The sequence below is a fragment of the Tarenaya hassleriana genome, unplaced genomic scaffold (assembly GCF_000463585.1).
Source record: "Tarenaya hassleriana unplaced genomic scaffold, ASM46358v1 Cleome9, whole genome shotgun sequence".
NCBI lineage: Eukaryota > Viridiplantae > Streptophyta > Magnoliopsida > Brassicales > Cleomaceae > Tarenaya > Tarenaya hassleriana.
In genome coordinates, this window is record NW_010971389.1 from 4,524,932 (window position 1) to 4,537,718 (window position 12,787).

At 41.1% G+C, this 12,787-nt stretch overlaps 1 protein-coding gene across 2 annotated transcripts; it reads right to left on the reverse strand.

Moving 5' to 3' along the window:
* Positions 1–639: 639 nt before the first annotated feature.
* Positions 640–4,672, reverse strand: LOC104804451 (polyadenylate-binding protein-interacting protein 7-like). 2 transcript variants are annotated; one of them, XM_010528761.2, is made up of 6 exons: positions 4,438–4,672; positions 3,058–3,856; positions 2,062–2,494; positions 1,826–1,896; positions 1,356–1,480; positions 640–1,269 (listed from the first exon to the last, which is right to left on the reverse strand). In XM_010528761.2, the coding sequence occupies exons 2-6, from the start codon at positions 3,757–3,759 to the stop codon at positions 1,236–1,238; spliced, it is 1,365 nt and encodes a 454-aa protein (XP_010527063.1). In that variant the 5' UTR covers positions 3,760–3,856; positions 4,438–4,672; the 3' UTR covers positions 640–1,235. The 2 variants fall into 2 exon arrangements, with proteins under 2 accessions (XP_010527063.1, XP_010527062.1); XM_010528760.2 differs by having other exon boundaries at positions 640–1,261; positions 4,438–4,671.
* Positions 4,673–12,787: the final 8,115 nt, after the last annotated feature.

Sequence of the window (12,787 nt, forward strand, 5' to 3'; positions counted from 1 at the left end):
TTGTTTTTTTTTTTTTTTTTTTTTTGAGTTTGTATGTTACAGAAAGCTTGTGCGGCTTCGTCCATGGTTTGCCAAAGGTAAGAGTTAAACTTTCTTCTCTATTGGTAAGTAACTTGGGGGATTAAAAAAGGGTCTGTAATCGGAAAACGAAGGTTGGTTGAGGTGAGGTTAAAGCTTTGTTTCTTGTTTCAATTGAAGCTTTTGTATTTTTTGTATTAGCTAGTTAGTTTCTCTTTCGTCTATTTTCACGTTAGAGCCATATCAAGATTCTACTACACTAACCAAAACCTCAAATGAGGGAACCCAAGCAGGAATTTAAGAACAAAAAAAAAAGCATAATGCAGCCATCATTGGATTTTCTGCAGCAGTGTGAAAGATGAGTGAGACACCGATGAGGAGGACGTCATTGTCATCATGGTATGTGTCATGCAATGGCGGATTCCATTGCCAGCAACCCATAGAATCGGATCATTGCTGTGAAGGCGGAGTCAGGGCTGAGGATTGATGCGAGATGAGTAGGAACGCGGGAACATTGCTCAAATGTATACAATCCAAAGAATAGTTTCCCTTTTTTTTACACTATTCTTCCATTAAGATCGATTTCATCTGGTTGGATTAATTTCGTTTAAAAACTACAAATGGGCCGAAAATTTAAGACAATTAACAAAATATCGTATGAAGAATATAAAACAGAGATCACCAAAGTTTTGACCCTCTTGAGAATCTACAAGAAAAAAAAAGGGTATTTATCTGAAGCTTCCAGCAACCTAAACATTAAGCTTCGAGTCAAGCTTTCCTCCTCTGCCTTTCTTCATCTGTCCCTCCTTTTTCCTTACATTTTTTCCCTGTTTTTTCTTCTGCAACTACCATCTCTTCACATTTACAGAACAGATACAACAAATGAATTCCGTAGATCCCCTAATCTCTCTTCTGATCTTTTTATAGGTCCTGTATTGACAATCTTTTGCCGGTGTTCTGTCAGTAGATCACAACTCTAAGGAGACCAGGCTGAGGCTCCGAGAAATCGAGGCCTTCATCGAGAAGATAGCGTTGGACCGCCACCGGGAGCCTAGCCGGGGTGCGCGAGCCACGCGTGTGGTGGCCCGTCCCAACGCACACGTAAACCTGTACCCGCTCCCGGGCCGTGCTCCTCAACACGCTCAACTCGTGCCTCAGCACTTGGATGGCTTCGCTCACGTGTAGCCCGTGCAGGTCTATCATCCCCTCGTTCCCTCTCACGTTCTCTTGGCCAACTGGGTTCCTGATTCACTATATCCCGGGTTATCCAAAGTGGTAATGTAATCGAGGGGATTAAAAAGTACAGACGACAGATGCGGAAGAAAGAAATGTCAAACCTATGACGGTAAATGGCTTCTTGAGCTTTTCCATGAGCTCCCTTCATTTTCATGTTATGTAACTGTCCCTTGACACTTAGCTCTTTAGCCAGAGCCTTATTCCCGATAAGGTACGCTTGTCGAGCCTAATCTCAACCGAAAAAGAACAACAAATAGAATTATTATTTAACTATATAACGCAAATTTGAACCTTACCCTCGGACAACGATGAAAAAAAGGGTGATTTCATCAACCAAGGTTCTTAAAGTTAAAGCTTTATCTGAACAAAACCACTCATAGAGAACATTTCACACTTATGCTAACGTTTTTTTACAAGAAGACAAGTGTTAGAGCGAGAAGGACAGATACATGCTCTTACCATTAAAATATAATCACTCCCTACAAAAGAAACCAGAAGAGATGATAAAAGAAAAATGGAATTCAGCAATTTTAAGCAGACAAGAAGGTTACGAATACTATTATTATGATACCTGTTCAAAGTAGGCATTCCGGAGACATGCATGGTCGCGGGCTTCTTCACGCAATTCAGAGTACATATTTGCTGTTCATCCCAAAAACGTGAGAGCGAAACATATACGGAGAATGCATCTGCTGATTTTTCTCATTTCTTAGAATTCGTGCAACTAACCGGAAGCTTAATATACGTCCAAGATTATTTAAGTGAATGCATGAGTGCTAAAAAGTTTGTCAAACGGGGAAAATTTACCAACTGCATCTCCAGTTTCTACCCAGACAGGAGCAGATTGGTTTGGGGCACGATTTTGCAACTTGTTGGCGTAAATGCTTCTTCCCCGCCCACCACTTTTGTAAGCATCAGCTAAACCGAGGGAGCTTCTGCTTGAACCAATAGCCGAATCCACTGAGTCATATCTTTCGTACTTCCACATACCCGAATCCTGAGATGCCAGTTTCCTGACAGTGGAGGCGTAATCTATCGAACCAGCATGCGAGCCAGAAGACCTTGACTTGAAGAAAAACATGTTATCCTTTTCAGAAGATTGGTAATCATCCCCTGAAAACTTGGCAGAAATACCCAGGCTATCTGAGATCGTGAGGGCGGGAAAATCCGTTGCGGTAAGATTAGGAGCAGACAATGTCTTTGGGCTTAAGTTCTGGTTCAGGCCACCATCCACTTGCAGCTACAATCAAAAGGAAGAAGTGTCAAAACCAGATCAGTAAAAGAAAAAATCTAAAACCACCAAAAAAACCGACCTTACAAGAGGAAGCAAACATATCTAAGTTAGCGAATGCCACGTTATTTGACGCAGCAATTACAAAGAAAACTAAACAAAACATATCGTCTCACGAATTCGAGGTTAAAATTCAATTCCCTCATGATATTATGGAAGGCTAGCACTTCTCTTTCAAAGAAGGGCATGAAAGAGTTTGACTTATACGAGTTTCCTGTCTATACCATCAAAATTTTCATTAATATCACATTGAATCACGCATTCAAGAGTAATACATGAGTTGCCAATGCAGGGAACAGCAAATTGCCAAAAAAAAACTTCAGCCATACAAAGCGGAAAGAACAAGAAGAAGGTCCGAGAGAACTTTTAAAAAAATGGTTTGGGAAGGCTGATGACAGGCATATTTTTTCTCCAACAACCAGCCAAAAATATCACTGGCACAGCACATAGGACATAGTGCAAGCATATGAAATATCATTGAAAGCTGTGACTTATATTGATTTAGACAATACCTCAAGCTGAGTAAGCATCTCAATTGTCATGTGCAAATCACACCCATAAGCAAAGTAAACTTCTGCAAGACTCTCAGCAGCAAATCCAGGGAACTGAGAAGCCAGGAATTCCAAAGGGTTCACCTCGATTTCACCCATGTTCGAACTTTCTCTAAGCAATTCGTTCACGAAGCCGTGCCGGGAATTCCCACTGTAAGGCTGCTCTCCATTCATAATTTGCTTATCCCAAAGCTTTGGATCCTCCCCAAATGATGAAACCGGATACCCCATATTTTCAGACAAGTTACCGTTCATGTGTTGTGAAGACAAATCAGATCGGTCCGCAAGTGCAAATCCGCCGCCAACTGCAGGAGTATGAAACTTTGCAGTTTCGTTCATGTCGTGCAATGACAGGCTAGCTAACGGTAGACTACCAAATCCATGAGGCGGGTCATCTTCTGTCATCGATTTGAAGTCCGGGGTTATATCGTCCGGGAGCTGGTCACTCCAGAACTGATGTGCTTCTTCATCTGATGATTCTGTCCGATCCAGGACAGATTTCCCTACCGAACTAGTAGAAGCTGCAAGCCTCGGTTTCGCATCTAACATGCTACTACTTCCAGATGAAGGAGATCTAAGAGCAAACGGGATGAACTCAGCAGCATTTGGGTTCAACGTCGTTGGCTTGCTACTCGTCTGAAGCGCTTTCTTGGATAAGCTCATTCTTCAACAAAACGTAAACAAAAAAGCTACAGCCACCACCAAAAATATAAAACACTTTCTGAAAGCACGACCAATAATGATAGTTTTCACCCGAAACCTGCAGAAACAGAATGGCATGATGATTTTCATTAGCAAGAAACAAAACCCGCATCTCATTTATTCCACATCCATGCAAGAATTCAATCATTTGCCATAACTCCAATACTTGTATTAATAACCAAAACCAGTACATTACACTTTAATAGAAACATTAACGTTTTTTGTCTGCGAGTACATAAAAGAGGGTCAGCGGCTTCTTCGCATAGACAAACATGACGTTTATGGATAAAAAACATGACCACAAATCTGGAACCCCAAAAACAGAAACTTAAACCCTCAAATTCCAAATATACATGAGACCTTATCCTTCGACAGCAGAGGATTAAGAACCACTATCACTCTAAGAAGATGCCGCTGAAGAATTAGATAAGACTGAAAATGAACCCAAAAAAAACAGCAGAGAAATCCATGAGCTGCGAAGCAAATCTATCACTGAAAATTCCGAATATACAATCTCACATTCTTCCCACACACACACAAAAAAAAAAATCGAAATTCACGAGAAACCCAATTCATCAAACCACCCAAAAAGACACGGAATACCAAAGAACGCGAAGATCTACGAGAAGGGCGGCGAACCTTTGCGGAAGAAATCGAATGGATCCATGGAAGATGACTAGATCAGACGTTGAAAGCTTGACAGAAACAAGATGAAGTAACAGAGAGATAACACGTAGACTTTTCTCGGCACTGAAAATTTCTCTACTTCGTCTAGGTATTGGAGCTCTTAATCAAAATCGCCGGCTCTCACTCTCTCTCTCTGGCAATTTGGTCGAAGCCCTGTTTGGCTAAAGGCAGTGTCTTCACCACCACAAGATTTGACCTCCTTTTTTTTCATCGTTGATTTTATTTTATTAATTAATATCTTCTTCTTCTTCGTTTAATATTTTCTTCGTTTGCGGTTTTATTTATTTTATTGGTGTTACGTGAGAGCAATAATAATAACTCGTAAATATTAAATTAGTTAAACACTAAAATTGATTGATTAAAAAAGAATCTACTTCATGTTTCTTTAATGGACAGCGCACATTTAATACCATAATAAAGATGAATTGCAAAAAAAAAAAAAGATATTCATATTTGTTTTTCTAAATATGTCTAGTTAGTGTATTGCTATCCGTTTGAGTTTGATCTTTTGTTATTTGTTATCCTTTTGAGTTTATAATTTATTTATTTAAAACTTATAATTATTTTAAAATAGAAAAGTAGTATGTGTTGTAAATTTAATTGTAAAACATCTTCTAAAATAATAATTCGAGATTATATATATATATTTTTTTTGTATTTTAACTGTGATCTTTATTAATGTGAATGTACTTTTGGGTTGGACCAATTTTATATTCATAAGGTTACGAACCTGAGAATGATTTCGCTTTGATCTTGCGATTTGCAGGTTATTAAGAAATATATATAGGTGTCATTAATATAAATATATTATTATCCGATCAAATTTTTGGTATTGATTTTGTTGTTCATATTTTTTTTTTTGTAAAAGGTTGTTCATATTTTTGGTTTGAAGCCTTAATTAAAAGGATAAATTATCTCGAAGGACCCACTTTGGAGCGGAAAACTTATCAGATTTATTTTATTTGTTGCATTGCCCAAATGGATTGCCACTCTACGTTATAACTCCTCCTAAAATACGATTTAGGTTTTTTTTTTCGTTTTATATTTATTATTATTTTTATTTGTTTTGTTAATAGTCGTTTATAATCGAGTTGAATCGTTTTAAAATTAAACCAATTAAATCAAATCGTTCGCTAATTGTTTTTTTTTATTAATTAAAACCGAATCGAACCGTTTAAAAACCAAAACATTTTAATTTATTTAAACGTTTTAATTTAAACATCGCATGAAATCTCCATATTACGCATCCACGTGACGATATTCATGACATTTAGGTGTGCCACTGTCTGAGAGCATTAATTGATGGGTCGAACCATGAATATGATGGATGTTAAAATTGCTGTATATATATTGGAAATTGCTGTATATTTGGTTAAAGACACTTTTGCAATGATGGGAAATTACGAATTCTTGTCTCCGACACTTTATATATCTATAAAACAGTGGTTATAGTCCACGAATCACAAAAAAACATTTTTTCATAAGCCTTCGTTTAATCAGGTTTTAATTTTCATAATTTCCAAATTCTACTTGATATAATTTGGTTTATAAGAATGTGATTGAATAAATTTATGATGAGGATTACATCTCATATATATACAATGCATAAAAGACATAATGACATAAAATATGGAAGAAAACATGAAGAGACATGGAGGAAAACATGGAGGAAAACATGGAGGAAATTAAGTATAAATAGTGGCATAATTTTAGGAAAATAATTGTAATAGATAATAATAATATATCAATATACTAACATGCCCCCGCAAGATCGGTGTCGGATAGAAGACCGATCTTGGACCGAAGAAACTCAAACCGTTGGCGTGGGAGAGATTTGGTGAGAGCATCGGCAAGTTGATCCGCAGATGAAACATGAGAGACGCGAAGCTTCTGAGCTTGAACGAGACCCCGAATGTAATGGTAATCAATGGCAACATGTTTCATCCGAGAATGAAAAACAGGATTCGCCGATAGATATGTAGCACCAATATTATCGCAGTAAATAACCGGCATATGAGAGAACATGACACCGAGCTCAGAGAGGAGAGACATAAGCCATTGTACCTCGGATGCTGTCGAGGAAACTGATTTGTACTCGGCCTCAGTGGAAGATTTGGCAGCAAAGCGTTGTTTCTTGGACGACCATGACACAGGAGTGCGTCCAAGATAGACAATGTGAGCTCCCGTCGAAGAGAAATCATCACGATCACCTCCCCAGTCGGCATCCGAAAATGCATGTAGTGAGAGAGGAGATGAACGTGAGATGAAAACTCCGAGGGATCGAGTGCCATTCAGATATCGGAGAATACGTTTGAGGGCTTGCAAATGATCCGAGCACGGACGATGCATGTATTGAGATAGTTTGTTGACGGCAAATGCAATGTCAGGCCGAGTGAAAAGAAGATATTGTAAGCTACCCAAAATCTGACGGTACTCGGTAGGATCGGCGAGAGGAGAACCAGCGTTGAGTCGGAGGCTCAAGGTAGATGGGAGCGGGGTTGGTACAGCCTTGGCATCTGCCATAAAATGTCGTGCAAGAACGTCAGAAATGTACCGTTGTTGAGTGAGGAGAACACCGGTTGATGTGCGGTTGACTTCGACGCCAAGAAAGTATGATAATGAGCCGAGATCTTTGATAGAGAACCGACGAGCGAGGACATCAATGAAGCTCTGCACATCCTTCGAGTGGCTACCCGTGATAATGATATCGTCAACGTACACAAGAACATAGATAGTAACAATATCACGGGTAAGAATGAACAATGAGGTATCAGAGAGGGAGTTAATAAACCCGCACTCAAGGAGAAACCGGCCAAGTTCATTGTACCACGCTCGAGGAGCTTGCTTGAGACCGTAAAGAGCTTTATGGAGCTTGCATACGAAGGATGGCTGATCTTTGTCGATGAAGCCTGGCGGTTGAGTCATGTATACATCATCGTCAAGAGTGCCTTGAAGGAACGCATTATTGACATCAAGTTGGCGAAGAACCCAACCTTTGGAAACCGCAATGCTCAAGACAACACGGATAGTGGCATGTTTGATGACAGGACTGAATGTGTCTGTGTAATCAATCCCAGGCCGTTGGTGAAATCCCTTGGCCACAAGACGAGCTTTGTACCTATCAATAGAGCCATCAGAGTGTCGCTTAGTACGAAAAACCCACTTACAACCAACCACGTTATAAGACGATCGAGACGGAACAAGAGTCCAAGTGCCATTGCGAAGCAAGGCATTGAACTCCTCAGCCATAGCATCACGCCACTTTGGATCCTTAAGAGCTTGCGAAACACACGTAGGTTCCACATCATGGGTTGGATGAAGGGCAGAGGTAAGACTAAGCTTGGGGTGCGGTTTAGTGATGTTGTTTTTGGAGCGAGTAACCATAGGGTGAGTGTTTTGTGGGGGAACAAGAGGTGGTGGTAGGTCAGTGAGTGTATGAACAGGTGAGTCAGGGAGCAAAGTTTGGGTTGGTGGTTCGGTAAGCATGGGATCAGGAGGGTCATGAGGCATCAGGTGCGGAGAAGGTTGAGGAGGTAGCAAAGGCGACAAAGAGCAGGTGAGAGGTATGGAGGAGTTCCTTGTGGGTGACGGGACAACACGGGAGACCAGCTCAGGCGATGACAATGTGTAAGAATGATCAGACCGACATGGAACAAGGGAAGACCGAGAGATAGATGGGAATGGAGAAGAGTTAACCGGAGAGTGAGAGGTTGAAAGAAGCCTAGAGTAAGGAAATTCTGACTCAACAAACTCAACATGACGAGAGACATATAGACGGGAAGTGGCAACATGCAAACAAAGGAAAGCACTTTGGGTGAGAGAGTAACCCACAAAGACACAAGGGGCCGATCGAGGTTGTAGTTTATGACTAGAATAAGGACGAAGCCACGGGTAGCAAAGACAACCAAAGGTACGAAGTTTAATATAGTTTGGAGATGACTCGAAAAGAACCTCAAAAGGGGAACGACCGTGAAGGACCGAAGAAGGGAGACGATTGATCAAATAGACTGCCGTTGGAAAAGCAAAGTTCCAAAGGTCCAAAGGGATGGATGCTTGAGATAAAATTGTAAGTCCGGTTTCAACAACATGACGATGTTTACGTTCCGAAATACCATTATGCTCGGGTGTGTGGGGAGGAGAAGTAAGATGCGAAATACCATGACACGAAAGAAAATCTCGAAGTGCAATATATTCTCCACCATTATCCGAATAAAGAGTGACAATTTTTGTTTGAAAGCGATTTTCAACAAGAGATTTAAACTTTGGAAAAATAGTCAAAACATGAGATTTGTGCCGCATAGGGTAAAACCATGTATATCGGGTAAAATGATCAACAAAAATAACATAATACTTGTACCCGTCAAAAGAGGTGACGGGCGAAGTCCATACGTCCGAGTATAAAAGTTCAAGAGGTCGAGATGAGGTAAGCGTGGAAGTAGAAAAAGGACGTTTATGACTTTTAATAATAAAACAAGACTCACAAGACAATGGACGACTCGACAAAGAGGACAATGGAAGAGAAAAACGTGAAATAATAGAGTTTAAAACGTCTTTAGACGGATGACCTAATCTAGAGTGCCACTCAGAGAGAGAGGTCTTGACACGGTAAGCATGGGATCAGGAGGGTCATGAGGCATCAGGTGCGGAGAAGGTTGAGGAGGTAGCAAAGGCGACAAAGAGCAGGTGAGAGGTATGGAGGAGTTCCTTGTGGGTGACGGGACAACACGGGAGACCAGCTCAGGCGATGACAATGTGTAAGAATGATCAGACCGGCATGGAACAAGGGAAGACCGAGAGATAGATGGGAATGGAGAAGAGTTAACCGGAGAGTGAGAGGTTGAAAGAAGCCTAGAGTAAGGAAATTCCGACTCAACAAACTCAACATGACGAGAGACATATAGACGGGAAGTGGCAACATGCAAACAAAGGAAAGCACTTTGGGTGAGAGAGTAACCCACAAAGACACAAGGGGCCGATCGAGGTTGTAGTTTATGACTAGAATAAGGACGAAGCCACGGGTAGCAAAGACAACCAAAGGTACGAAGTTTAATATAGTTTGGAGATGACTCGAAAAGAACCTCAAAAGGGGAACGACCGTGAAGGACCGAAGAAGGGAGACGATTGATCAAATAGACTGCCGTTGGAAAAGCAAAGTTCCAAAGGTCCAAAGGGATGGATGCTTGAGATAAAATTGTAAGTCCGGTTTCAACAACATGACGATGTTTACGTTCCGAAATACCATTATGCTCGGGTGTGTGGGGAGGAGAAGTAAGATGCGAAATACCATGACACGAAAGAAAATCTCGAAGTGCAATATATTCTCCACCATTATCCGAATAAAGAGTGACAATTTTTGTTTGAAAACGATTTTCAACAAGAGATTTAAACTTTGGAAAAATAGTCGAAACATGAGATTTGTGCCGCATAGGGTAAAACCATGTATATCGGGTAAAATGATCAACAAAAATAACATAATACTTGTACCCGTCAAAAGAGGTGACGGGCGAAGTCCATACGTCCGAGTATAAAAGTTCAAGAGGTCGAGATGAGGTAAGCGTGGAAGTAGAAAAAGGACGTTTATGACTTTTAATAATAAAACAAGACTCACAAGACAATGGACGACTCGACAAAGAGGACAATGGAAGAGAAAAACGTGAAATAATAGAGTTTAAAACGTCTTTAGACGGATGACCTAATCTAGAGTGCCACTCAGAGAGAGAGGTCTTGACACTCGAAAGAGCAAGAGCCGAGGGCTTATTGGAGGATACAGACGAGGAATGGATAGTCGGCCATTCATACACACCGCCATTAAGGGGCCCGGTTAACAGCGGTGCCCCCGTGTTGAGATCCTTCACCTGAAAGAAACGAGAAAAGAATTCCACCGAAACATTGTTAGAATAACAAAGTTGATGAATGGAGATGAGGTTCTTATGCATGGTAGGAACACAAAGGACGTTTTGAAGATTAAGACGACGAGAGTTAGAGGGAAGAGACGAGGAACCAGTGTGTGTTATGGCAAGTCCGGAGCCGTTGCCAATGATAACTTCATCTCCTCCTTGGTAGGGTGAATGGAGAGATAAATTAGCAAGGTCGGTAGTGACATGATGAGAGGCTCCCGAGTCGAGCAACCAAGATGATGGTTGAGAGGGGGAGACAGTTGCAGTCTGAGCCAATGGTTTCCAAGGACCAGTGGTATGAGGTGGACTGGAGTCGGCAGGAGAGCGGGCAACCGAAGGAGGAAGCAGGCGGCATGTTCGGGCACTATGCCCTTGAACACCGCAGAGTTGGCATTTTCCGAGGTATCCTCGAGACTGTGTACGCCATGGTTGAGATCGAGATTGAGTTGAGCGAGAACCCTGAGCAAGAGAAGGTCGGGGCATTGATGAAGGTTGGGGACCAAAACCAGTGGGAGGGCGCCAAGATCGAGAGGTATGTTGTGTTGCATAAGCCGAAATAGGAGGATCTGAGAGATGTATGGCAGCAAGGTCGACATCAAGACTCAACAGTTTCTCATGTAACTCGACAAATGAGATCGGAGTGTCTCGAGCATGTACGACGTCTTTGATAGTCTTGTACTCATCACCGAGGCCAGCGAGAATTAGATCAATGAGATCCTCATGATCCATAGGTTTGCCGAGAAGTGCAAGCTCGTCCGCTTTAATCTTGAAGAAGTTCATGTAGTCATTGACGGTTTTGGTGCCTTTTGTATGGCGCCGCATCTGGTCTTTGAGTTGTTTGATGTGGCCACGGCTAGATCGGCCATAAGTTTGGGCTAGAGTAGCCCATGCATCTGCGGCAGAGGTGGTCGATACGACGAGAGCTTGACAGGGACTTGAGATCGCACCGAGGAGAGCCGAGAAAACAAGACGGTCCTGACGAAACCACGACTTATAGGTCGGGTTAGGAGATAGTACATTGTTGGTGATGATAGTGGTAGCCGGCACTTTGGCCGCATCGAGGAAGTCTTCGAGATTGTATCCTTGGACTAAGGCACGAAGTTGAATACTCCATGTCAAGTAGTTCATGGCCGTGAGTTTCGAAACATTCGAAACATTGACGTTAATCAACGTCGAGCTCGGATTGTCGGAGTCAAAGATCGTGACCGTGTCGCTCGGGAGACCGGCAGAGCTAGAAGGAGAGTCGGAAGAGGCCATAGCGTAAAGAGAAGATCGACGACGTGCGTAATAGCCGAAGGAGAAAAAAAAAGTTTCGAAGGAGAAAAAAAAATGTCTTTTGACTTAAGCTCTTGATACCATGATATAATTTGGTTTATAAGAATGTGATTGAATAAATTTATGATGAGGATTACATCTCATATATATACAATGCATAAAAGACATAATGACATAAAATATGGAAGAAAACATGAAGAGACATGGAGGAAAACATGGAGGAAAACATGGAGGAAATTAAGTATAAATAGTGGCATAATTTTAGGAAAATAATTGTAATAGATAATAATAATATATCAATATACTAACACTACTGCTAATTGATTTAGGAATCTAGTGAGTTTTCACCCAATAAATCCCAGAAATATGTGTGTTATGTTTGAACCTGATTTTTTTTTTTTACAAAAAAAGGTAACTATTGCATGCAAGTGACACGTTAAACTCCGAAGCCAACACGTAATTCAGCAAAGGTATGCATCGTGTCGCAACTTGCTTCCACCGCTCGACAAACGTCCTTCCTTTCACGATCTTTATAATTTTCCACACGTACATGTCCTTGCATGTGTATATAAGAACGTACAAAAAAATATACTTGACAAATACATACATTGGAAGAAGGAGATCAAAGATTTGTCCGAAAATGGAAACGAAGTTGCAGATTCTCGCCATCTTCCTGGTGATTTTAGTTGGCTCTCGTAAGTCAGATGATCCCTCCGTTCGTAATTTCTTGAACCATGCATGAAAACCATTTACGTTATCAAGTTAACCTAGATTCAAATTTGCACCGACAATTTGCATTTTTTTTACGTTTTCAGAAACCCTCCTCGTAAGCATATCAGTTTAATTTCTGAATTTTTTTTGTTTTGGAAAAAAAAATAAAAAGAGGAAATGGCGATAAGGACGGAGGGGAGGCAGTGCGAGTCACAGAGCCATGGATTCAAGTACAGGTGTCTCTCGGACCACAACTGCGCGATGGTTTGTAGGAGCGAGGGTTTCCCGGGCGGCCACTGCCGTGGATTGCGCCAACGATGCTTCTGTACCAAACCTTGCTAATTATTTTCACTTTTCTGATAAAAAAAATAATAATAAAATAAGAACGAATGTTTATCACATAATAAAACCTGTCCTTG